Source organism: Hyperolius riggenbachi, chromosome 4, assembly GCF_040937935.1.
Source record: "Hyperolius riggenbachi isolate aHypRig1 chromosome 4, aHypRig1.pri, whole genome shotgun sequence".
NCBI classification, from domain to species: Eukaryota; Metazoa; Chordata; class Amphibia; order Anura; family Hyperoliidae; genus Hyperolius; species Hyperolius riggenbachi.
The window spans coordinates 204,415,391-204,443,329 of NC_090649.1; the positions used below are offsets into that span (position 1 = coordinate 204,415,391).

The 27,939-nt window shown below is 42.0% G+C and overlaps 1 protein-coding gene across 1 annotated transcript in view; it reads left to right on the top strand.

Annotated features, from left to right (window-relative positions):
* Positions 1-27,939, top strand: part of LOC137570632 (solute carrier family 12 member 9-like) — a 366,074-nt gene that overhangs the window by 256,497 nt on the left and 81,638 nt on the right. The window contains exon 9 of the mRNA XM_068279330.1: positions 3,625-3,749. Within this exon, the coding sequence (XP_068135431.1) occupies positions 3,625-3,749 (125 nt within the window). The remainder of the gene's footprint in view (positions 1-3,624; positions 3,750-27,939) is intronic.

Consider the following 27,939-nt stretch of genomic DNA (forward strand, 5'->3'; position numbering starts at 1 on the left):
ATACTGTGTTGCTTTCCTTTGTTTCCTGCCTGAAAGAGTTAATATTCAGCTATACAACTGACAGTTTTTCTCCAGTAGGGACTCAGTCAGATAAAGCATCCTTCACTGATAAGGAATTCTGCTTTCCTGGCAGAGAACTGAGCTTCTGAGAGTAGGGGATAGATAGTTCGTGTTTTTTTTAGCACATAGAGATAAGGGACAGACTGTTTCATTCAGCAGAGACAAAACAATAAATCTACTTTTTTTAAGTTTTTAAACATTACATACAACTGTGGGATATCTACAATAAAATTAATTTTCAGAAGTAGGAGGATGGATACAATTATTTATCTCATCAGTTTAGCTTCACTTTAAATATTGAATTAGTGTATGTGGTTTGTAGTTACACTGCTCTTTGTGGTTTGCTAGCAACATGAAATTAAAGTGGATCCGAGATAAACTTTTACTCATTGCATAATTGTGTTCCTTACGTATAGTTTATAGGGCATTCCTCAAGCCAAATACTTTTTTTGTTTTGTTTTAATACTCTAATTCTCTATAAACTAAACAAGCCTCGCCCACAGCTTTTCACAGTGGCTTGGCATTTTCAGACAGAAGCAAGAGCTTATAGGAGTTCAGTCTAGGCAGGGGGAGGGGGAGGTGTTACTAGCCATTGATTTCAGAGGCAGAGGGAGGAGGTGAATTTACACACAGGCAAACTGATAGCATCTCCAGGTCTCAGCCTGTGACAATGTGACAAACAGAACATGGCTGCCCTCATTGTATCACATGAATAAATATTCATAAACTGTTGAAGCTGTATGCAGCCAGATTTGCTGTGTAAACTATCTAAACTTTAGATAAGATATATAGACAAGTTACTTGTTATAGTTAGTTCGGATCCGCTTTAAGTTGTACTGCTGAACGCCAAGAACAAGTCCCTTGTTTCCATTAAATGAAACCCATGTCCAGATCTGTGAGGTAAAATAAACCTGTGAAACATGTTATGTTGTAAATGCTCCATATTCGATCTTACTATTATTCTTTCTTTTATCTGAAGTATTGATTTAAAATGTTTATAGCAGGAAGTTTTGAATCAGGATGGTATCATTTATTGGTTAACTTTAAGAGATTCAAAGACTCATAACATATTAATTTCTCTCCTGAGTTTTCACCAAAAAGATATTTTCAAACCTTACAAATGAAATACCATTAACACTCATTGGGCTTGATTCACAAAGCCAAGATAACTCTTATCACGGTCGTGCTAACGCTATAGCATGCGTAATGGTTTTTGCGCTCAAAGGCGAATTTGCGCGCAAAATGGCGCCTGTTTTCGCACAAAAACATTACGCATGATATACTGCGCGCAAAATGCTAGCGCGACCGTGATAAAAGTTATCACAGCTTTGTGAATCAAGCCCATACAAAGCTATGAATTACTCCAAATAAGTTTAGTTGATGACAAATTATCTCCTGCGAGACAACTCGAACAACTTTGAACATCAGAAGGAGGCACACAGATTTTTTTTTTGTTATATACATCAATATTATTAAGAGATATTAGCATTTTAGTGATCAGCAATGTTCTTCATTATTTAGATGAACAGTTATAATAATACGTTTTAATGAAATTTATATTAGCCTCCAACATTTTTACCAGAAGTGTACCTCCTTAAAACAGAAGGTATTTGTGATTATTCAGGTTGGAGGGAACTCTGAGGTGTCCCCCAGAGCATCATTGCTGAATATGCAAATCACCTCTTTGTTGTCCCTGATAGCTAAACACACCACCAGAACCCATGGAAAGCAATGATGTGCCAGCTTGTTTATATTAAAGTGCCAAAGTAATACAACATGCATACAGACTGTTTCGGATTGGCTGATCCTCATAAGTGCATGGCATGGATTATTATGGCTCTGTGCGGTAGGGCTCAAAACACCCAAAGTTACAGAGTACCCAGCAAGCTTATGGTGAACCAAAACTCGACTAGTGCGATTTTTCCTATGGTAATGTGGATTGCTAACGAGCATTACCATAATTAAGGTGCATTACCATAGCAATGGTCATGTTAGACGCAGTGGCGTAGCTAGACATTATGGGGCCCCATAGCAAAATCTTGATGGGGCCATTATATCTAGGCACTCTTGAGCAATGCTACATGCTTCTACCCTATGAATATGAGTTGATTGGCCAATTTACATTCTCATGCAAAGCACACTGTGCAAAGTCTATGAGCACTGAGACAAAGTTAGAGGGTGGAGCAACAAATCAAAGTTAATGATGAACACATCACGTGTCAGGGCCCCTCTCTTCCCCAGGGCCCCATAGCAGTTGCTATGGCTGCTATGGCTATTGCTACGCCCTTGGTTAGACGAGTACTGTGTGTTGCACTTATAGCGTAACTCGCGATACTGGTAGTAAGGGGAATATTTTGATGCATTGTCTGTGCATGGCAATATTACTGTGTTTTCATGCATCAGGCCCATTATCTGGATTTATGGCAGAGAAGGATTTCATAGGTTTCTGGGCATAAGATCAATGTCATCAGTGCCATCACGGGAAAGGTGACTATAATACTTTCCAGCATCACCATTGCTTCCCATGCCAATCTCTGCAATGGTGGAGGTGTTATTGAGCACCAGGGAAGGTTTCCCTTATTAATGAATAATTAACATCACCACACTATGCTTACTAAATGCTGAGGACATACATCTGCATCCTTGAGGTCTAGGTTAGCCTCAGAGGATGTCGGTATACCATCTTCTACACTAAAGGTGGCCACACACCATACAATTAAAATATCCAATTTTTCACCAATTCGATCATTTCGATCAGTTGTCCCAAAGAAATGAGAGCTTGTATTTGTATTTGAGTGATAAATCCATCGACTTTCCCGGGTTTTTTTTGGGGGGGGGGGGCTGGAGATTGGACATGTTGGAAACTTTAGGCCAATTTATAGAATTGTATGGTGTGTGATGGTTTGTTGATTACTTGATTTACAGTTCCAATCAATTTTTTGTGAGCTTTCAATTATTTTATTCATGATTGGGTAAAAATTGAACATAGGTGTGTGGTACATTGGTCAGAATTTTTTGAATTGTTGCAATCAGTCAGAAAACTGGATTGCTATTCTTGAATTGAACAGATATTTAAAAAATTGTTGGTGTGTGGCCACCTTAAGGCCCTCTGCACACTGCATGCGATTCCGATTGCGATTTTTAATCGTTTTTTTACATGCGATTCCAATTCTTAATCATTACTGCATGCTGCGTTTTTTTCTGCATTTTTCTGTAGATAGCATTCAGGGAAAATCGGAATCGCAAATCGGATGCGCAGTGTGCAGGGAGCCTAAGTGCTTAGAAGAATCAAGGCAGATTTGCTGGAACACACACGATCTTAACTGTTTTCCTTAGCTCTTCCGTTTTGGTAAGTCAGGCCCACAGAGTTTGTGTGGGATGTATAGCCAAGTACATATGTGGCTATCTGTAATATATACAGTTTAAGTATAGCTAGGGGAAGATATTGGTACAGCTTTCACGGCAATACAAGTGTTCAGGAGATACTATGTGAGGGTTTTTTAGTTACTGTATTTCTCGACATGCTATACTGAATTTGATAATGGTTTCTCTGTTGCTTTTCAGATGGTACTGTTTGCTGGAAAATTAAACACCATTGCTGCAATTGTGACAATATTCTTTCTTTTGGTATATGCTGCAATAGGACTTGCCTGCCTGGCACTAGAATGGGCATCTGCACCAAATTTCAGGTATTAAAATAGCCATTATTTTATATTTAATCTATTGTATGTTTTAGTAATTTTTTAGGTGGCATGATTATAGTCAGATATTTCTACATATTTACCTGTTTGCCATTAGAAATGTCAATGTCTCTGCATTATATCCTGACAGTAAAGGTAATGCAATACATTCTTTGGCTCTTATGGTTCTATTATGGTTTAGATGGCAGCGCACCCAAAGCTTTGGATTAGCGATGGAGGGTGTATGGATAGGGCGCTGATGCTACAGCCAATGTCAGTGCCTAGATGCTTTAACATACTGGTGCTGCTGACAGTGACAGTGAGTATTTGCAGTGCTGGAATCTATATGACAAAGTGTGAGTATCAGGGTTAGTGGCTATGAGCAGATATTACCCACTCCCCAACCCAACCACCTACGTTACTTTAATGTAGACTCTTAACGCCAAATGGGAGATGAGAGCAAGGCTTTGTAAGGTGTGACTATAAGCCAGCCTCTACTCCAACGCAGGCATAGTGTATTGCCATTTGAACATAGCTATAGTTGTTTCTGCAGTTGCAAAAGCTGTCGACTACACATTGACCTGCCAACAGCTCCTTATTGGAGGATAATAAGGCTGTAAACATTGCAGCTTTACCCCTAGTGAACGATATCAGGTGTGACACAAACTCATCAAAGCTCACAGCTCTGTTCAGTGCTAAATTCCCCCTTTCCATCTGTGAGCAGAAATTCAAAACGTTTGTTGCACATAAAGAAGGTCGGACAATTTCTGTGCAATAAACTTTTTGAATTTCTGCTGAGTTGTACTGGCTGCTATATTCGACAGAAGAAATAAGACCACCACTGCCTCTCCTTTTTAAACCGTTTTTAAATATTTTCTTATATTTGGGCACCTCCACCCTTTAGTTATTGCTGTGTGACACCTCTGTCAGTAGGATGTTTTTAGTAAAGTCCCCTTTAGGGACTGACCTAATCATTGGGAGCACAACCAGTGAGGATCCTCACAAACCCTTATTGGTGGCTGCATCTTGTGGCAACCAGAAAAGTGTGAGTACTCCTCTTAGAATGGAAGTGAGGTGCAGTGGCGTAGCTAAGAAGCTGTGGGCCCCGATGCAAGTTTTACAATGGGCCCCCCCCCAAGCACTCTATATATAACAATAGATACGGCGCACCAAAACCTGCCAATGGCAACTACAGTGTCAGAGGTGCAAGAAGGGGGTGGGGAACAGTTTGTTAATAATTATCACTATTCAAAGTATCTATAGAAGAGATTATTATGAGCTCAGGATCAATAGAGAGCTAATACTGTAGTTGAAGGGTGGCCCTTCGGGGCCTCTCTGGCCCAAGGGCCCCTATGCGGTCACTACCTCTGCACCCCCTATTGCTACGCCCCTGGTGTGGTGGCTCCCTGGTCGGGATGATCTGACGCTTTTCTAAGACATGGAAGCTCTCCAAACCATTAGAAAGGCAAGTAAAACAAAAGAGAGAGCGCTCTAAGTGGAGTGTACAAACATGGGCAGTCGCCCTGACCTAGACAGTTCTCACCCGGTTGATATGTGGCTGTATGTATGGAGACAGCCTAAAAGAGCAGTCATCCTGCTTTCAGTAGCCGGGGACCGTGCTCAGAATGACATCTGTAGCGATGTTCCAGCAGGAATTGGTAGGTGCCAGGCATCTGTCCCACATTGCGGTCACACACACTCATCCAGGAGCTCCGCAGGACGGGACGTGAGTGGCCGCGTGTACCAGACGCTGCGGCTATGGGTCACAGGCAAAGCCGCTAGGTTGCTAAGCAAAGCTAGAACGTGGCGATTGGAAATATATACTGGCGTGGGAGGCACTGGAAACCCCTTGGTTTTTTATTATATTACACTACTGGTTCCAGGTATTTGTCCCCTTTGTGTCTTTTGGGTCCTTGGAACCTCCACGTCCACCCTCTTTCAAAGCCACAAAAAAATGGAGTGATTCAGAATTTTGTAAAGATAACAATACTGAGTAACTGCCTGGCAGTGTGCATTGAATAGAACAGAAACTTTGGAGCCAACATCCATAGTTCTCAGACAGAAGTCCTATAGTCATTTGTAGCAGTGTTTGTAAACAATGTATTAAAAAAAAGGCCAATACATTTTTAGTACAGGCCACATTCTGTTTTAAATTTCACCTATTGCAAAAAATGCAAAAGGCTAACAAAAGAAATGAGGCATCAGGTCTGTTTATAGCCAGCATCAGTCAAGATGCTTCCATGTGTTGATTGTGTTCTCTTTAACTATTGCAGTGCTAGTAATTTGTGACAATTGTACGAGTGTTTATGATACGAATTATGGTTCAGTTTGTGCTAAAAATAGGATTGTCTGATCCATGCATAAGGTAGCTGCTGAGCTAGAATCAAGCTATTATAATGTGGAAAATACCGATTCTCTCCCTGGGTGCAGAGTTCTGTCTGCTTTTATCTTTCATCCAGACACAACCCTAGTACAATGTTATAAATCTAATAAAAGATCTGAATGTCTGATAGGAAATGACTCTCCATCGTGTCTGCCCCCACTACGCTCTGGCAGTAACTCCCTCCTCTGACTGTGCAATTCCTTTTCTTCTTTTGCATTTGCCCTTCAAACAACATCTACATGCATATATATACTCCTCCCATGACAGCGAGCTCGGAAATTGATACTTACACTAAATTTATTAAACTTTTCCCAACTTGCCACTGATTTCCCTGGCAGTCTGCCAGCCATCCCTTTCCTTCCATTAGTGGTAATTAACTAACAAGCCAGGGACAGAGAAGCACTTTGTGTGCAGCTGTAGCAAAGGACTTATGAAGACCTAGATGTCATACATCATAGTGTACAGCAGGGATTCTCATTCCTCTACATTGACTTGTTCCTCACTACAAGACAAGCAACAAGCTGTGATGTTTGTGATAATCAGAGGACTTTTAATATAAAATTGCTAGAGCTTATTGTTCTCATTGTCTAGACCAATGCTGTCAAACTCAATCACGGAATCTGAAACACAGTCTAAGTCATGGGGCAAATTGTTTTATTAGGATTTAACATTTATTGGACAGTCTGGAACTATAGTGACCATGGGGGGGGGCTGACCCTCCCCCTCCCCCTCCCCCTTCTGCAGTATAGCCCAGTGGAGCAGTTTAATATTTGCTTCGCGCTCCTCTGATCTTCCTGACAGCCACGCACTCTATGCTGCATACCTCTGTTTCCTGTGGTTCGCGACAGGACAAGGAGGTATGGAAGCACTGAGCATGCGACTGCCAGGAAGAACAGAAGGGACACAATATGTAGTTGGAGCAGGTAAATATCACACTGCTCCGCTGCACTACTCTGCCTTGTGGGGAGGTGGTGATGGTTCGGGGTGTGTGTAGGTATGTGCATCTTAGCAGTTTCCCGGCGAGAGGGGGTTTTAGCCAGGATTTGTAGCCAAGGAGAGAACCCAAACTGTGTATAGAAGGATCACTCCACCCCTAATTTCAATTATAACACCCAACCACATTACCTAGGGAAGAAAAAAAATGATGCCAAAAAAAAAAAATGAAATGAAAACATGTATTAACACATAAAAAAGATGGCAATATGTGCCAGACCCAACATCCCAAACACAAGATTTCCTGTCTTCACTGATTGTACATCATGTGAACCCCAGTAACATAAGAGGCAGTGAAAACAGCCCACGTTTTGTGCAAAAAATATTTAGGATGTTTTTCCTGAGAGGATAAAGCGAAGTAGCAGTTGGTGATCCATTTATAGAAAAGACCACAGCGAGATTGGCAAAATATCAGCAATGTACACACGTATAATAAAGTAATCCACTTACATGTGCCACATTGAGCTGGTTGTCCAAGCACTTTAATGATCAGAACGTAACTCATCCAAATGAAGAAAGCCAAGCTTTGCGTTTGGCTTGTACCCACAGCAGCAGCAATGTCACCTGAGCTCATTTGCCTATTTGTACTCTTTTAAATAAACCCACAGTTGATTGATCCTTTGCTCTGACATTCTTCATGTGGAAAAATAGCATCCAGGATCACGTTTAAATCACATGGTAAAAGGAATTGCATATTGTGTAGTCAGTAAAGTATTGAAATGGAGCTGAATTTTAGAATGTCATGACAAAAGGCTTGCCTTGACAGAAGGGTGTTGAGTGACCTGAAATCATAGAAGTATGTACAAGCTACTGACAGCACGGCAGCACACTGTAAAAGGTTTCAAAGCACAGGAAGCCGCAAGGCACATCACAAGGAAAGCAAGCCATAAGGCACTGCAAACCACTGAGCGCATTACAAGCGACAGCAAGACACAACAAGGCACAAGGCACTGCAAACCACTGGGCGCATTACAAGCGACAGCAAGACACAACAAGCCACAAGGCACTGCAAACCACTAGGCACATTACAGCAAGACAGCAAGACACAACAAGCCACAAGGCACTGCAAACCACTAGGCACATTACAGCAAGACAGCAAGACACAACAAGCCACAAGGCACTGCAAACCACTAGGCACATTACAGCAAGACAGCAAGACACAACAAGCCACAAGGCACTGCAAACCACTAGGCACATTACAGCAAGACAGCAAGACACAACAAGCCACAAGGCACTGCAAACCACTAGGCGCATTATAAGCGACAGCAAGACACAACAAGCCACAAGGCACTGCAAACCACTAGGCACATTACAGCAAGACAGCAAAACACAACAAGCCACAAGGCACTGCAAACCACTAGGCGCATTACAAGCGACAGCAAGACACAACAAGCCACAAGGCACTGCAAACCACTAGGCACATTACAAGCGACAGCAAGACACAACAAGCCACAAGGCACTGCAAACCACTAGGCACATTACAGCAAGACAGCAAAACACAACAAGCCACAAGGCACTGCAAACCACTAGGCGCATTACAAGCGACAGCAAGACACAACAAGCCACAAGGCACTGCAAACCACTAGGCGCATTACAAGCGACAGCAAGACACAACAAGGCACTGCAAACCACTAGGCGCATTACAAGCGACAGCAAGACACAACAAGGCACCTCACAAGACACAGCTAGTCACAAGGCAGCTCACAAGCAGGGGCGTAGCAATGGGGGTTGCAGAGGTAGCCACCACATCGGGGCCCTTGGGCCAGAGGGGCCCCAAAGGGCCCTCCCTCAACTGCAGTATTAGCTCTCTATAGGTTCTGTGCTCATAATAATCATTTCTATAGATGCTTTGTATAGTGGTAATCATTAACAAAGTGTCCCCCATTCCCTGCTGGCACCTCTGACACTGTAGTTGCCAACGGCAGGTTTTGGTGCACCGTATCAATTGTTATGTATAGAGTGCTTGGGGGTCCCCATTGTAAAACTTGCTTTGGGGCCTACAGCTCCTTAGCTACGCCACTGCTCACAAGGCACAGCAAGCCACAAGGCAGATTACGAGGAAAGCAAGCCACAAGGCACTGTACAAGCCACAAGGCACATTACAAGGGAAGCAAGCTGCAAGGCACTGCAAACCACAAGACACAGCAAGTCACAAGGCACATTACAAGGAAAGCAATCCACAAGGTACAAGCCACAAGGCATATCACAAGACAGAGCAAACTGCAAAGCATTGCGCAAAGCACAGCAAGCCACAAGGCACATTACAAGGGAAGCAAGCCACAAGGCACTGTACAAGCCACAAGGCATATCACAAGACAGAGCAAGCCAGAAAGCATTGCACAAGGCACAGCAAGCAACAAGGCACCTCCCAAGACAGTGCAAGCCACAAAGCAATGCACAAGGCACAGCAAGCAACAAGGCATCTCTCAAGACAGAGCAAGCCACAAAGCATCGCATAAGGAAAGCAAGCCGCAAGGCACTGTATAAGCCACAAGGCACCTCACAAGACACAGCAAGCCACAAAGCATCGCACAAGGAAAGCAATCCGCAAGGCACTGTATAAGCCACAAGGCACCTCCCAAGACAGAGCGAGCCACAAAGCATTGCACAAGGCACAGTAAGCCACAAGGCACCTCCCAAGACAGAGCAAGCCACAAAGCATTGCATAAGGCACAGCGAGCCACAAGGCACCTCCCAAGACAGAGCAAGCCACAGAGCATTGCATAAGGCCCAGCAAGCCACAAGGCACCTCCCAAGACAGAGCAAGCCACAGAGCATTGCATAAGGCCCAGCAAGCCACAAGGCACCTCCCAAGACAGAGCAAGCCACAAAGCATTGCATAAGGCCCAGCAAGCCACAAGGCACCTCCCAAGACAGAGCAAGCCACAGAGCATTGCATAAGGCCCAGCAAGCCACAAGGCACCTCCCAAGACAGAGCAAGCCACAGAGCATTGCATAAGGCCCAGCAAGCCACAAGGCACCTCCCAAGACAGAGCAAGCCACAGAGCATTGCATAAGGCCCAGCAAGCCACAAGGCACCTCCCAAGACAGAGCAAGCCACAGAGCATTGCATAAGGCCCAGCAAGCCACAAGGCACCTCCCAAGCAAGCCACAAAGCTCAGAGCACCTCACAAGGCACCATGGCAAGGTACAGCAAGCCACATGGCACAATAAAAGCCACAAACCACAGAACAAGGCACATGACAAGGCGTAGCATGAAATATGGCACCTCCCAAACCACAATGTACATCAAATTGGCAGAAGTGTGACATTTCTCTTTTCCTGGAATCGGTACGAGAATACCAATTCAGCAGATCCATTTACCCATGGTGGGCATAGCATTCAGTCATGTGTAGAGGAGTTTTAATATATCCTGTTTGCATGATGAAATGCTTAAAATTAACATAACCCTACTTTAATAGGTTCACCTTTGTGTCCTATTTGGTCATTCTGTTTTAAGAACAGAAGATCTGTATAATAAAATATCAGTTTCAGTGGAGAGGAAATGAGAACAACCCAGCAGATAGAACTCTTGGATGATCTTTCTATGTTGTTCTGTCTTGCTGTTGCCAGACTAAATACTATAAGATGATTCCCTTTGCAGACTCCCTCTGCATATACAGCCTTCTATTACCGGTAATTATAAAGCATGAGGTTATCTGAGAACCGACCATCATATCCCAGTGTAATGTTTCACTTAAGCAGGTATGAGCAATGGAGAAAGTTACCTTTAAATTTTGATGTAGTCTGTCATATTACTGGAGATGGATGTGTTTTGTTCAAGGTACTGGTGGTTTCCATTCATATTCAGCTGTAAGCAGTGTTCAGCTAATCATTTGCAGCAGTGATGGATATTGCTGCCAGTGTCCAGCGTATTTTTACACCGTTCAGCTACGGTAGCATTAGGGTGACGCATGGGATTAGCCCACACAGTCTGGCCATGAAGAGGTTAATGCAAGTCACTCAAGCATCATACATACAGCCTCATAAAATTGAGTAGAACAAATTACATAATGTATAGATTCCTATTGATCCATGCTGCAGCCTTGAAACAATCATACATCAGTACCATAACAATATTAGAAATGAAAAGCCATCAAGATGTTAGTCCCACAGGGCCTATTATTTCAGTAAATTAAGGCATTCATTGTTAATATGCATGAATTGACTTGCAAGAAGAGAGGATTTTGTTTTTGTTTGCACAAAAACTCTCCTTTTCCATGTAAAACAATAATAACTTTTTTTTACCTACAACCTTTGGCTTTATTATTTTTTAAGTCTACCTCCATTATGACCGAATACTTTCCTACTAAGCTCTCTCTTTACGGTACAGGTGTGTGTGTGGGGGGGGGGTGATCTGAGAAAACCGTAGGAGGAAAAACACAGAGGCAACGGGTGTCCCAGTGTTGTAGTATGTCACAAAACTGCTTGGATGGTAGAAGGTGTCAGTAACCGGCCCCGCGGCACGCCTGCAGATACAGTTCCTGACTGTGGGTTTGACCAGATCGAGAGGGGGAGCAGCCTTATTCAAGCTAACACAAGGCTGTCACCCCTCAACACACTTCTCACTGCCACCACTAGCTGCTGCTAGACACTTCAACAATTCCCACTCTGCTTTTGAGTGGCCTGCATGCAGTCCGCGTTTTCGTATGTGGGTCAGCTTTGCGCTTTAGGCCAAATACGGGAACACCACACACACAATACAATCGTACACTATCAAGGCACAATCAGGCACTGAACTTGTAATGCAAATTACACTGCAGTCTCTTTCTAGGCTATGAGCTGTTAGTACATCAGATGTCAGGCTTATTAAATAAATATTTAAATATTCCAAAAAGTGGAACAATGCAGACAAGAATATATACAAAAAGATTTACAAAAACAAAGTAAAAATTACAAAGATACACAAGACAGTTTGCATAAAAAATAAAAACGGGAATAAACGTTACCAGCAATAGATCAGAGCGTTGTTTGCGAGGAGCACGCAGTTTCCGACCAGTAGTCGGGGCAGTTCTAGCGTCGTTGCTATCTCCTGGGAACTACAAGTTGTGAAGTTCCTATGCTGGTTCTTAAAGGCTGATTTGTGGCCTGGGGCATTTAATGTTTAGTCCCAAAACGAATGCAATTTCCCAGATTGTGACATCACCGTCTGCAGAGCCCCCTGTCACATCTGGGCTAGCTGTGACATGCAAATTTCAAGGCTTTTCCTGTCCCACTTTTGAACTTTGCAGACTTCAAAGCAACTCAGACACTTGATCTTTCCAGACTCAGTCTGATTGTATATTGGCTTGTTTACATATACACAAAGTTCAAAGCAATGCAACACCTTTTCAGCAGGTACAGGACAGAATAGAGGGTCGTTACCTAATTACCTGTTTCCTTGCTGCAGGCCGCAGTGTCCAGAGGACACTGAATGCTAATGTACTTTACATGGCCATTCAGACAATCCAATTAGCAGCTTCCTTCAGCCAGGTGACCAATTATACCCTGAAGCCAGCTGCCATACACATCTGACATAATACACAGCAGACAGCAAATGTAAAAGTATGCTTCTGTATTATCTCAACATCATAACTAGCTGCTATATCATGACAGAAGTTAGTAGATGATGGTACTCACAAGGAAAGGTTACAGGCGGGCGACCAACCACTGAAGTCAGGTGGAGATGAACAAGCCTTCACTTTCACTCAGGTATCCAGCCAGGCTGGATGCTGTCGCTCTCTTGCTAAAAAAGAACGGCTGGCAAATAGAGGGAGGGTGTGAAATCTGGGGGGGAGGGGGGCTAAGGTATGATAAAACTGTGTTAAAAACAATTTGAATGAAAAAATAAGAAGTGGCTTGCTTCAATGAAGGATATACTGTATATATATATATATATATATATAATGACCACATTTATAGAATTTACTTCCAATAATAATTTTCCATCGTAACACGCCAGTTGTAACATACTGTAGCTTCCTAATTTCATTCAGTGTTCAGTGTACAGGCTGCAGCAGTGCTTCCTGGTTGTGTGCAGCAGGTCTTACATCCCTTCTTCCTGCCAACCAAAATCTATCACCTCCTTTAAAGCAGGTTTTCAGTCGGGGTAGGCTTCGCCACCATTATCAGTCTCCTTGAAGGCACATTGCTAATATCTGATAGAGTATAGGTTATATGCACCACACTCCTTTTGCACCCCACTTAGTGGGTGTCAGTATGACAAACTTAGGAGTGCAGTCTTACCAATACGCTCATTTGAAAACCCTGAGATTTTAGAATTGCCATTTAAGCATTGAAACAATGCGAATTTGAGAGGCACCAAGTTAGACAAGTGACCACCACAGCTAACACACTGTGTATTAGTGTCACTTTAAGTGACTAGATCATGTTCTTTGCTCTTGTACCATGCTACTAAACTTCACAAACTTGTTATGACTGCAATATCAGTACAATCAACTGTTATACAGCTACTTGTAATACTTCTCAGAATTTCATCTGTGAGGTCACTGAATTCCAATTATGGTTTTTACCTATAAGTCTCCTTTTACAGTTATGCAGCTGCAAGAGTCTCTCCCTTCCTGCTGCATCACCTCTGCTGTACCACTGTCTGTAGGGCAACTCTCACTCTAATTTAAGAGATGGCCAGTAAGACTCTAATAATAATGGTGAGATTCACATTTTGTGTTACTTTTGTGTAAATTTACGCAATTTGTAATTGAGCTAATCAAACACAGTAGCTGATGATTTCCATTGGTCCATTACCAAGCTGCATCTATTTGTATGCAATGAACATAACATTTACATCAGCTTGGAGTGATTCGCATCTCATTGACAATATCTAATCATTCTGTTCATGTTTCTGGTTCCTGGTATCTTTGTGGTTAGGGAAGTGTGAGTATTGGTCACTATTGATTTTTTTCCCCCACAAGCTCCTGTATAAAAACACACACTTATAATGTCCCCCTTGCTGCTAAGGGACGCAGCATCGCTTTAAGTCACCAGTGGCTAGATTGTTTATATCCATTAATCCACCAGCCGTATGTGTCATGGCAAGTAATGGCATTTCTGGTTAAAAGCTATCCAATATCAAACACAACACAATCAATAATTTGTTTGATAGATATTCACTTTGTGCATGAAGCGGCTGCTCTTTTGTATAGACGCATACAAACCTGTAATGTCTTTGTTTTACTCCTGGGGATCAACACAAGCATCTCAGATATTGATTATGGAAATGCGGGTTAATGCAAGCTTGAAGAGAGCACTCTATACCATGTATCACTATTCTGTATGGAAAGTTTTCTCATTCCTTCCCGTTTCAGTTCAATAAAAGTTTTTATTTTACCTCACGACATGCTTAACAGACCGCAAAAAGTGTGTACATAAAGGAATGGAGCTGCAGGTGATGGGCACTGGCTGGCAAACTGTACGGAAGGCTCCCCCACTGGGCAGCACATTGTGTCTGATGGAGCCTTATTCTTTCCTACCACTGCGGTCCTTGACGTGTGAAATAAAAGGGATTTTAATTACCTTTCTGCAAAAACAACAATTAGAGAAAATAACAGCGTTTACCCTTGCCTCACACCACCCGCGTCATTCACTCCACCTACAGGCTCAGCTTATGTTTAATGTGTCTGCTGTCTTTCAGGAACTAATCAGCTTCCCCACTAAAAGCTAATATCTAAATGAATTACAAATCGGGGGAAGGAGCTTATTGTTACTCTTTCACTGCTGGCATATTATTGTATGCCTTCAGGAACATTATACGTGTATAGTGAGGAAGACTGAATGGCACTCTTTGTTCTAATGTCATTTTTTACTGATAGTTGACATAGTGTTTATAAAGTCTGTAATATTACAATGTGGTGTGACATTTTCTCAGCCAATTCGATTGATTTGAGTTTTGTTTTTGAGAACTGGTTGGTGTGCATTTTAGGCCTGTACTTCCTGGTCCGCTGTCAGGTGCAGTATTGTGCTGCTTGAAAACTATGCTACTGCATTGCATCCAGTCACAGGCATAAAAGGAGCTGAGGACCTCCAATCATTGTTTAGTACTGAAGCATAATGTACTGTTTTCTGTTTCGCTCAGGTCCTCATTGCCTGTTCAACAGTTCTACTACTCCCTAAATTTGATTCACTTTTTACAATTTGTCTCTGGAGTAAAGTAGCCATTTTCAGGAGAACAGCATTTCATTTGGAAACTGCCTTTGTAGTAATCTTATATAGTAATCGAAGGTTGTAAGCATGGGACACACCTGTGGGCAGCGGCTTAGTGTGGGGCGGCCTAGTGTGGGCAGCTCAGTGCGGCAGATGTGGTGTGCATGCGCAGCTGCAGGTGCGTCTGCGTATACTTAAATATGCATGGACGCATCTGTGGGAGGTAGCTTAGTGTGGGAGCTTTGTACTGTGAGAGCTTAGTGTGGGCAGCGGCTTAGTGCAGCACACCATTTTTTTTTGAGAATCAGGGTTTCCTGGTAAAAACTATTTGGAAGTTAGAACATAACTTATCTCTTATGTACATATTCCAGAAATCTGATACGCTTGCATGATGAACTGAGCTAAAAAGCAGCTAGAATGAGGATCCTTCTCGTTGGGATTCACTTAGTGCCCAAAATCATGGTTGTGATTTACCACAGTTAGGTTACATTTTCTGAGATTTCATTCATACTATATGCGTTACCACACTCAGTAATGGATGTATTGATATCAAGGAAGGTAGAAAACGGCACCAGATGCCAGACTAGCAGTTTGGAAGCAATAGTTGCGAACAGCTGTGCCACCGGATGGAAGGCTTAACATCCAACATACATCAAAGAGAAAAGATTCCGGGCACCAGCTGAGCTTGCTTGTCACCTTTTATTATTATGCTCCCAACACCTTCACAACGAAATTGCAAAAAATCCTAGTCTTACAGCTGTTTCACAGGGTAACCCTGCTTCTTCAGAGGCAACAGATTATACCCAGCCAGTGCAACATCTGCAAGGAGTTTGTATGTTCTCCCCATGTCTGTGTGGGTTTTCTTCTGGGTACTCTGGTTTCCTCCCACATCCTAAAAAGATACAAATAAGTTAATTGGCTTTCCCCCAAATTGGACCTAGACTAAATAGATATATGATTATGGTAGGCACTAGATTGTGAGCTCCTCTGAGGGACAGTTAGTGACAAGACTATATATGCTCTGTACAGCTCTGCAGAAGATGATGGCGCTATATAAATACTAGTTATAATAATAATATCGTACAAAACAGTGTCCATAACACATTGTATTACGGTAGCACACAGAGTCTGCATACCCCTTGTGTGAGCTAGTTCTCAGTTTAAGCTCTTTCAGTTGTGTTCTGCAATGGACTAAAAGTATTTTTCCTGTACCATATCCTGCACACCACATATAATGAATAGGGGATGTTGATAAAAGGAACTTACCGCAGAAATTATTTTCTTTTTTGTCTATGTTCCACCGTGATCTTCCTATTATCGTTTTGTTTGTGAAGTAATCCAGCTGTTTACTGGAACAGAAGGAAAGGCAATATTGTAACACATCCATGCGAGACATGCTTTTAAAATAATTACTTCTGACCCTTTGTGAGCCCTCTCTCTACAGATATGTTCCGTCCTCTCCCAGCACCCCCCCTCTCCTCCTGATGCTGCCTTTTTTTTTTCTCTTCGCTTTTCTCAAGCATGCTGAAAGTACTGCACATTTCATAAATCATATAGTCTGGGTTTATTTTTTTAGTTTTGATAGAGTGATGAGGTGCACCCTTGGTTACAATTTACTTTTATTTTTACAATTGTTTCACTGTCCCTCAGGCAACCGCTCGATACATTCTAATAGCAGCCGCAAATGCCATTTAGGCAGCAGATCCCCATGGTCATTATGCCATTACATACAGATGTTCATCCCTCTGCCTCCTCCCCATCCCTTCTCTCCACTATCTCTTTGTTTGAGGGCAGGACTGAGCGAGAGAGGAGAGTGCTAGCTTTTAAGTGGCAAGTATATTTTCCCAGCTGGATGCATTAATGATAGAGGGGGCCGCTGATTGGAATGGTAATTACCAGCTATGGCCCTAGCTGGCTGCATGTTATGATTAGGAGATATTAGTGAGGAAGTTACATAGTGAAAATGAGGGGGACGCTTTCACCCGTTGGGAGCTGCACAGTACAACATTATATTTACAGGCTAGATTATCATTTTTGATGGTTTTATTTTGTCATTAACCTGTTCACTGCCAAGCAGGTGATTTCAATGTTACCTGTAAAATGCTTTTATAGTTACCTGGCATTTCGTTTATGATAACCACACCCCATTTAAAGGGTACCATGGTGCATAGCAATGGTCATAGAAATGCAGATAATGCTAAGTCCATGCACATTTTTAGTCTGTGTGTATGAAAATTTATGCCGCTTGACAATGGACCAATAAGCTGCAACAGTGGCTGCATTTGATTTTTCTATTTCAAGCTGCATACATTTGTGAAAACATTTGCAAAACAAAATTGGAATTATTTGCATCTCATTGACCTTCCTTAGTGGTGTATAGCAAAGAGCAAAGGAATGAGGCTGGCCTTACTTTAAAAAATCTAACTGACTAAAATGTCCATTTAACATTTTCTGCTATGGTCTCACCACTATGGCTTGTGGTAGTATAGAAAATAAAAATGTTTGTAAAATCTTTGCACTGATTAAAGAGAATCTGTATTAAATAAAATATATAAATAAACATATCAACCTGTTTGGGGACATCTCATAGCCCCCTCTGTGACATTTTCGTCACTCTCTACCGCAATATTGGCGATAAAGTTACATAGTTACATAGTTATTTTGGTTGAAAAAAGACATACGTCCATCGAGTTCAACCAGTATAAAGTACAACACCAGCCTGCTCCCTCACATATCCCTGTTGATCCAGAGGAAGGCGAAAAAACCCTTACAAGGCATGGTCCAATTAGCCCCTAAAGGGAAAAATTCCTTCCCGACTCCAGATGGCAATCAGATAAAATCCCTGGATCAACATCATTAGGCATTACCTAGTAATTGTAGCCATTGATGTCTTTCAATGCAAGGAAAGCATCTAAGCCCCCTTTAAATGCAGGTATAGAGTTTGCCATAACGACTTCCTGTGGCAATGCATTCCACATCTTAATCACTCTTACTGTAAAGAACCCTTTCCTAAATAAATGGCTAAAACGTTTTTCCTCCATGCGCAGATCATGTCCTCTAGTCCTTTGAGAAGGCCAAGGGACAAAAAGCTCATCCGCCAAGGTATTATATTGCCCTCTGATGTATTTATACATGTTAATTAGATCCCCTCTAAGGCGTCTTTTCTCTAGACTAAATAAACCCAGTTTATCTAACCTTTCTCGATAAGTGAGACCTTCCATCCCACGCATCAATTTTGTTGCTCGTCTCTGCACCTGCTCTAAAACTGCAATATCTTTTTTGTAATGTGGTGCCCAGAACTGAATTCCATATTCCAGATGTGGCCTTACTAGAGAGTTAAACAGGGGCAATATTATGCTAGCATCTCGAGTTTTTATTTCCCTTTTAATGCATCCCAAAATTTTGTTAGCTTTAGCTGCAGCTGCTTGGCATTGAGTACGATTATTTAACTTGTTGTCAATGAGTACTCCTAAGTCCTTCTCCAAGTTTGATGTCCCCAACTGTATCCCATTTATTTTGTATGGTGCTAGACCATTAGTACGTCCAAAATGCATGACCTTACATTTGTCAACATTGAATTTCATCTGCCATGTATGTGCCCATATAGCCATCCTATCCAGATCCTGTTGCAATATGACACTATCTTCCTGAGAGTTAATGATTCTGCACAATTTTGTATCATCTGCAAAAATAGCAACATTGCTCACTACTGCATCTACTAGGTCATTAATAAATAAATTGAAGAGCACTGGACCCAGAACAGACCCCTGTGGGACCCCACTGCTAACAGTCTCCCATTTTGAGTATGATCCATTGACCACAACTCTTTGTTTTCTGTCCATTAGCCAGTTCCCTATCCATGAACACAGACTCTTCCCCAGTCCTTGCATCCTCAACTTTTGCACCAGACTTTTGTGGGGAACAGTGTCGAAGGCCTTTGCAAAGTCCAAGTATATCACATCTACAGCATTCCCAATATCCATATTAGCATTCACTACCTCATAAAAGCTGAGCATGTTAGTCAAACAGGACCTGTCTTTAGTAAACCCATGTTGATGTTGAGAAATAAGATTATTTTCTACTATGAAGTCATGTATAGTATCTCTTAGTAACCCCTCAAATAGTTTGCATACAACTGATGTTAAACTTACAGGTCTATAATTTCCTGGATCAGATTTTTTGCCCTTCTTAAATAATGGGAAAACGTGGGCTGTACGCCAATCCACTGGGACTCTGCCAGTTGCAAGAGAGTCACAAAAGATAAGATAAAGGGGTTTATCTATAACTGAACTTAATTCCCTTAGAACCCGAGGATGCATGCCATCCGGGCCAGGTGCCTTGTCTATTTTTAATTTATTTAGTCTTGCCTTCACTTCTTCCTGCGTTAAGTATTTAATTAGAAGTTAGTTAGAAGATTGAGACTCTTCCGCCTGTGTAGTTTGCAACAGTGCTGTTTCTTTTGTGAAGACAGAAGCAAAGAAAGCATTTAATAACTCTGCCTTACCTTGGTCATCCACCATTGAGTTCCCATCCTCATCCTTTAGGAGTCCTATACAGTCAACCTTTCTTTTTTTAGAGTTAATGTACTTGTAAAACTTTTTTGGGTTAGATTTGATATCCTTAGCGATTTGTTTTTCAGCTTCAATCTTTGCCTGCCTAATTTCTTTTTTACAATTTTTATTGCACTCCTTATAATTGCTTAGTGCAGCCTCTGTCCCCTCCTGTTTTAAGACCTTATAGGCATTCTTTTTCCTCTTCATTTTATCTTTAACCTTTCTATTCATCCATAGAGGCCTTTTTTTATTCCTAGACATTTTGTTTCCATATGGGATATACATACTACAGTATTGATTGAGTATAAGTTTAAAAGCTTGCCATTTCCCTTCAGTGTCTTCCCCTTGTAGTACATTATCCCAGTTCACCAAACTTAGTGCCTGCCTAATTTGAGTGAACTTTGCTTTTCTAAAGTTCATAGTTTTAGTGGTCCCGCTGCCCCGTGGCCTATAAGTCACCAGCTCAAACGTTATCATGTTGTGATCGCTATTTCCCAAATGTTCTTGAACCTGCACATTTGATACATTATCTGGTCTATTAGAAATGATCAGATCCAGTAATGCATTCCCCCTAGTTAGTTCAGTTACCATTTGAGTCAAGTAATTGTCCTGTAGTGCTGCCAGAAATCTGCTGCTTTTACCAGAATGGGTAGCCTCAATACTCCAGTCAATGTCTGGAAAGTTGAAGTCGCCCATAATTATGACCTCATTTTTACCTGCAGCTTTTTCAATCTGCTGTAGTAATCGCAGTTCTGCAGCTTCATTAATAAGAGGTGGCCTGTAGCATACCCCAATAAGCAATTGGCAACTTTTATTTCCACCATGAATATTTACCCAAACGGACTCCACATCTTCGCAATCTTCCTCCATCTCATCGTTGAGGACAGCTGTAAGAGAATTTTTAACAAAGAGACAAACCCCTCCACCTTTTTTCCCTGTTCTATCCCTCCTAAACACATTGTATCCTTTTAAATTAGCTATCCAGTCATGGCTTTCATCCATCCATGTCTCGGTTATTCCCACAATGTCGTAGCCTTTGTCATTCAGAATGAACTCTAGTTCGTCTATTTTATTTGCAAGGCTCCGAGCATTGGTTACCATGCACTTTATATTTTTACCACCACATTTACCAATTTTGTTTACATGAAATTGGCTACTTGAATTTTTACCAACCTCCTTAATCTTTACACTGTCCCCACCCCCCTCTCCACCCTCCATAATGATAGGTTCCCACTGTCTTTTTACCTCATCTTGTCTATGTATTGAGACTTTATCCTCCCGCCTCCCCCCAGATCCTAGTTTAAAATCTCCTCCAACCGTTTAGCCATCTTCTCCCCCAATGCAGCTGCACCCTCCCCATTAAGGTGCAGCCCATCCCTGCTGTAGAACCTGTAGCCGACTGCAAAGTCTGCCCAGTTCTCCAGGAACCCAAACCCTTCCTTCCTACACCAATTTCTCAGCCACTTATTTAACTCCCTAAGCTCCCTCTGTCTCTCAGATGTAGCACGTGGCACTGGCAGTATTTCAGAAAACACCACCTTGGAGGTCCTTGCTTTAAGTTTATCTCCAAGTACCTGAAAATCATTTTTGAGGACCTTCCATCTCCCACTAACTTTGTCATTGGTGCCAATGTGTACCATGACAGCCGGGTCTTCCCCAGCCCCACCCAGTAATCTGTCAATTCTTTCCGCTACATGCCGAACCCGAGCACCCGGGAGGCAACAGACTGTACGGCATTCGCGGTTTCTTCGACAGATTACCCTATCTGTGCGCCTAATAATTGAATCCCCTACCACCAGTACCTGTCTAGCCTTAGCTGCACTCCTATTCCCTTTCTCGTTACAGCAGTCTGCCCCTTGGTTGCTAAGGAGCACATCCTGCTGCAGCATTGCTACTCCTGAATCATCCTCCCCAATATTACGCAAACAAGCATACTTATTAGTGAGGGACAACTCGGGACTAGCCTCCCTGCCACTTTTTCCCCTACCCCTTCTAACTGTGACCCAACTAGCGGCTGCCTCAGCTTCTTGGTCCGGCTGTACTCCACCCTCCTCATCTTCAACGGTTCCATCCAGTGTCTGGATCGTGAGATCCAAGCTCTTCTCCCTGTTGTGTATGCTTCTCAGTGTTGCGAGATGCTTATTTAGCTCTGCGACTTCCGCCTCTAACTGAGCAACACGCACACACCCAGGGCAACAGTAAACACCCTCAATCCGCTGATCAAGGCATGCATACATGTTGCAGGATGTACACTGTACAGCATAGTCCAACATGATGACTTTTGTGTGGGGAAAAATTATTTAAAGTAAACTGTGGTGGTAAAAGATGAAATGGGAGAGTGAGTGTAGCTGGGGAGGAGGAAAGGGAGAGTAAGTGAAGTTGGGGAGTGAGTGAAGAGGGGGGGGGGGGAGGGGAGGAGGGGGAGGGGGGGAGGAGGAGGTGGCGGGAGGGGTGGAGGAGTGGAGGTGGAGTGAGTGAAGTTGGGGTGGAGTCCTCAAAATTTAAATACTACACCACAACGTGCCTAGCACATTCTAACCAATGCAAAAAACCACAATATTGATTGAAGGTTTTTTTTTTTTTGTCCTTACCTACTTCCTCTCACCACTCTCTTTGTGCCTGTGTTGTAACGCCTGTTTTTAACGCCTATGCCACTTGTGTCGCAGCCACTTGGTGAGCAAGCCACAGACTGAGCAAGCTCAGTACTGAGTCCTGAAGCTGACTGAATACCTCCTGTTGCAGCTAGTCCCTCCCCCTAGCCAATTGCCTGCTGCAAAACAAACTAGAGGGAAAAGAAAAAAAAAATTGTACTTTTAAAAACTGACACTTGCTGTTTAATATCAGATGAACCACACAGACAATCCACCAGATATTGCAGCAGCAAAAAACAATATACAAACAGCAATGCAATATAATTAGTGCTCACAATTCCCAGCAGTGAAGTGAAGCAGCCCACCACCAAGATTAAAGGTTTGGCCTACACTTCCTGTTTAATTTAACACCTGTGTTGCAGCTAGTCCCTCCCCCTAGCCAATTGCCTGCTGCAAAACAAACTAGAGGGAAAAGAAAAAAAAAATTGTACTTTTAAAAACTGACACTTGCTGTTTAATATCAGCGAATGCAGCCTTCAGATTTTATGTGCAAGTTTAGAAAAAGTTTTACCTTCTGCCTCTGCGCTCTGTACCACTGAAGTGTGGCAAGAATCATAGTTACATAGTTATTTGGGTTGAAAAAAGACATACGTCCATTGAGTTCAATCAGAAAATAAAGTACAACACCAGCCTTCTTCCTCACATATCCCTGTTGATATCCTCAGACTCCTTTATAAGCACAGCTGTTTCTTCTGAGCCCGGAGTCTGGGCTCTGCACCTGTGTCTGGGTAACAAATTGTCAGCATGTGACAGGCAGCTCCCTTTTCCCACAGCCTCACAGACACAGCTGAGACTGAGAGTAGGGACCAGTCTGTGAGAAATAAACAAATCACACAGAAGTGAGCCTGGAGGGGGCGTGCAGGTGGCATGCATAATTTGTCCCTATCACAGCAGAGGCAGCTCACTCCTCTCTGGGTTGACAAAGCTTGACAAAGAAAAGAAGATAAAATATATTAGAGAGACAGTGCAACTAGAAAAGGCTGCAGTAAGCCAGAGCACATTAGAACAGGTGTAGGAACTTGGAAGATAGGAGAAATAAGGCTGAAAATGTTGTTACAGAGTCTCTTTAAAGCTGACCTGTACAGGGTTTCTTTGTTCTCAGAAAGGTGCGTTTTCTTTTGAAATTCCCTTCCTTATGCTTACATGTTTGGGATGAACATGGGAACTGTGCTCTTTACTACTTTTCACTTATAGGAAATATAGAGCTTACATTAGCAGAGATCCTCACGGATGGATTTGTACTAATTGTTGCCAGTGGGGTGTGACAGATTGTTTATGATCTGTAGCCATTGCTGCTGACACTCCTAAAGGTACCTTTTAATGATACAATTTTGATTATCTTACTATTCCTATTACATGTGCCAGCATTTTGCATAGGTCCTTTCCATTATGTGCTTTAGTAAAAAACAAAGGGGCATGGAGGAGGACACGGAGGGGACAATGGAGGTCACAAGGGGACAGTAGAGGACAGGGGGACACAAAGGGGCATGGAGGACTCAAGGGGGACAATGGAGGACCCAGGGGGATAACAGATGACAGAAGGACACAAAGGAGTACAGAGGAGGACACAAGGGGGACAGAGGAGATCACATGGATACAAGAGGTGCAAGGGGGGACATAATAATTGGAGGGAGAATATCCACAAGATGTCCCTGCACCATGGACACACCACGTTTAGTGTATTTTTCTTTATTCCCTGGTCTTTGTCCTAGGTGTGTCTTATAGTCCAGAACATACTGTATGTCCCCAAAACAGGCTTCTCTTTCACTATTCCGTGTCCAGCAATGGCCAAACCACAATTGTATAAAGGAATTCACTACATGAACATTACTGAAAAATATTGCCTTTGAATAGAGCTTGTTGTCCATTCACAAATGGAAGCTGAAACTTCACCATACAAGAACAATGCATAAACCAGAAACAATGACACCTAGTACCACAACCAGTTGCCAATTAGTGGTGCTCAGGTTAATACTATTCTTTAAATTTGTTCACCTGTCAAAAAGGCAAAATTCCATTGAAATTGCCAATAATCAAGCAAAGCTAAAAAAGATTTATATTGGAATTACCTTTAGCATCAGTATGTATAGTATGTGAATATTTTTTCATGTGAGTTTTGATGGCTTCACATCATAGCTGTGATAGTGAGCACTGTAACACATCACTCTGGAGATTACTATAATTTATATTGCAATCTTTATCTTTTCAGTTGTTTCCTGCACGTAACATAATGTATATGTAGGAAGTATTACCATTTCAGTAAAAAAGGCAAAACAATATAACTTCAGAAACATACTTTTATTCCCTGTACTTACATACAGTAAGTACTTACAGTATATGCAGGGTGAAATCCTACTTCATGCATAAACCATGAATTGTGTGCTACAATTGGACCTAAAGCTAGCCAGATATCATTCCCATATTGGTGTAAGCATCATGTACCAGCCTGGTTGTTGCTGGAAGATTTCAGCAACTATTGCTTGAATGATCACTGGCCATAGGTAGCAATGCTATGTTTACACATGCTATACAGAGTGTCCCATGTAATAAATTATAAACTTGAATGAAAAAAAAACATTTTATTTGGGAACTGCAAGTGGGAGAGATATGGAAGCTGCTATATTGATTTCCTTTTAAACAATACCAGTTGCCTGGCAGCCCTGCTGATCTATTTGGCTTCAGTAGTGTCTTAATCACACCTGAAACAAGCATGCAACTAATTTTGTCAGATTTTACAGAAATGTCAAACACCTGATCTGTTGTATGCTTGTTCCGTTTCTATGGCCAAAAGTATTAGAGGGTGAGGGTCAGCAAGATAGCCAGGCAACTGGTATTGCTTAAAATGAGATAAATATGGCAGCCTCCATATCCCTCTCACTTCAGGTGTCCTTTAAGCCAGAAACCTACACGCTATGCTGGCAATACTAGGAATGTTGTATTTCTGGCTATCAAGTATCAGAATAAAGTCTAAGACAATGGCATATAAATGCAAGTGAAATATATTTCTTTTGAAGTTTTTCAGAAAAAGCTGTGAAATTAGTCATTCATGTGGTATTAGAGCCAGCTGAAATCACTGCCAATAAGCTCTTTCATTTAGTGCTTGAATTGCAGGAGGTCTCTTCAAGTGTTGCTGTATCTTCTAGCTGCTTTCTTCTTCCCAGGAAAAGATGACCGTACATGAAGTGGAAAGTCTTGTACTTTATAATATTTAACCCATTGTTACCTCAAATACAGAGGATTTTTAAATTCTCTAACTGCTGTGTTCTATATGGTAAAGATAACATGCGTACACACCTCAATGGCTTAGATGCTTTCCTTGCTTTGAAAGACATCCATGGCTATAATTACTAGGTAATTCCCGGTGGTGTTGATCCGGGGATTTTATCTGATTGCCGTCTGGAGTCGGGAAGGAATTGTTTTCCCTTTTTGGGGCTGATTGAACCATGGCTTGTAAGGGTTTTTCACCTTCCCCTAGATCAAGCATGTCCAAAGTCCGTCCCAGGGGCCAAATGTGGCCCCCAAGCTTTTTCTGGTGGCCCCTAAAGCTCTCTACAGTTGTTAATTCCATGCGAGCACAGGCTTTAGGTGCAGTGCCGCATGCAGGGGCCACCTTATGTTGCTGCTCTACCTCCCCCTTTGTTTGCCTGTAGGTTATCAGCGATCACTGTAGCAGTAGCAGCCACTGAGTAGCAGCTGCCACTGTGCCAGCAGCAGTAACCGCCACTGATTAGCAGAGCTGCCACTGTGCAAACTGCACATGGTATATGGGTTATTTCCCGTGGAAATGTTTTATTTATAAAATGTCACAGGCATAGTGTACCTAACGGCAATAAGCAAAAATTATTAATTATTAACTATTATTAACAATTAACTTCGCTAGTTTGGCCTCCTAAAACTCTCAAGAACGCTATACGCCCTTTGGCCTAAAAAGTTTGGCCACCCCTGCACTAGATCAACAGGGATATGTAAGGGTGCAGGAAAGTGTTGTACCTTATTTTGTGGTTGAATCCAATGGATGTGTGCCTTTTTTTCAACACAAATAACTGTGTAACCATGTAACCTTTAATTTTGATTGGTAAATTTTACTACCTCCATGTAGTATGAAGGTCAACAGATTTTGAATACTAAAAAATGTACAGATAGTGTAGATAAACTCTCATACTACATGGAGGTGGTAATATTGGCCAGTGATCGGCCAGTCAAAATTGAAGGTGTGTAACCTGGTTTTAGACCCATGGCCCACACCGTGCTTTTGACCGCCGATGTCTAGTCGGCAGGTACATGCCACTCTAACAGTGAAAACTTTATTGAACTACATGAACTTAATAATTGGCTTAATAATTGAGTGTTGTGCATCAGCAGCTGTGGGTGGGATGATTTTACCACTCTAAAAGACTTACTATGCACGTGCCAGGAGAAATGCAACTGGCTTTCAAAGAAAAGAAAACTTTTTTTCATAAAAGTATCTCATGCTTCAACATTAATATATTCCAAGGTCTTGATCATTTAACTGCGTTTTCCATGTAATTGTTTTTCAAAATCAATCTGAAACAGATTGTCAATATGTTAACATAAACAGCACTCTTTGTTCCTCTCTATAATACCCCCTCCACTGGGAAAAGGGGGGGGGGGTCTTGTTTGCCAGATCCCATGTATAAGAGCACTTAGAAGGAAGTCATCAGGTACTTCTCTGCCTGTTTGTATTAATTCATGGCGCAAACAGTTTGAATGTCACTAGCTTTGACTTCAGCTTCTTAGGTGTTGGCAGAAGAAAGTTCTCAAGAGAATGTGTCTGCCTGGGCCTATAATTATATAGGGATTTACTTCACCCAGATAGCTATTTATGTCAGTCAGAATATTGGGCTTCAATAAGTAGCTTTATACATCTATAACTAGCTTTATACATTTTCAGTGTTTAATTAAAGGTTTCTTTTACTCCCACATGTGTTTAGTTTGCAAGTGTCTACTTAGCATGTAAGTAGAGAACGCATGTATGTATTCTAAACTATATTACTATAAATAAAGCCAGAACTTATTTTATGCCTTAGTGTCCTCTACACAAGGTAAGCATTACATCAAGCTGAATTACTCTTATATGCCGAACACAGGGCAGCTAATGTCATAAGTAGAAATGAGCGAGAAAATTGTACAATTGCTCCAGACCATGTGACATTGGTTTCAAATTAAACTTTGAGTGGAATCTGTAAAAATACAGCAGGTTTAAAAGATCCTTTTTACGCAGTTCTTCAAAATTGGCCTGGATTTGTGACCTGGTGCTGAGTAGGCCTGACATTGTTGAGCTGGTGCTGGCCTTGTGCCAGCTCCTGCTATCGGCATTGTCAGGCAGAGGTGTTAATGCATAATTGGCATTCCAGCATGGTTACTGTCTTTTTCTGAGTAAAATGAAGCAGCTGGGTAGAGGTAGCATATCAGCTGTACTTCCACAACTCATAACGAAACCACTGACATATGGCCTCAAT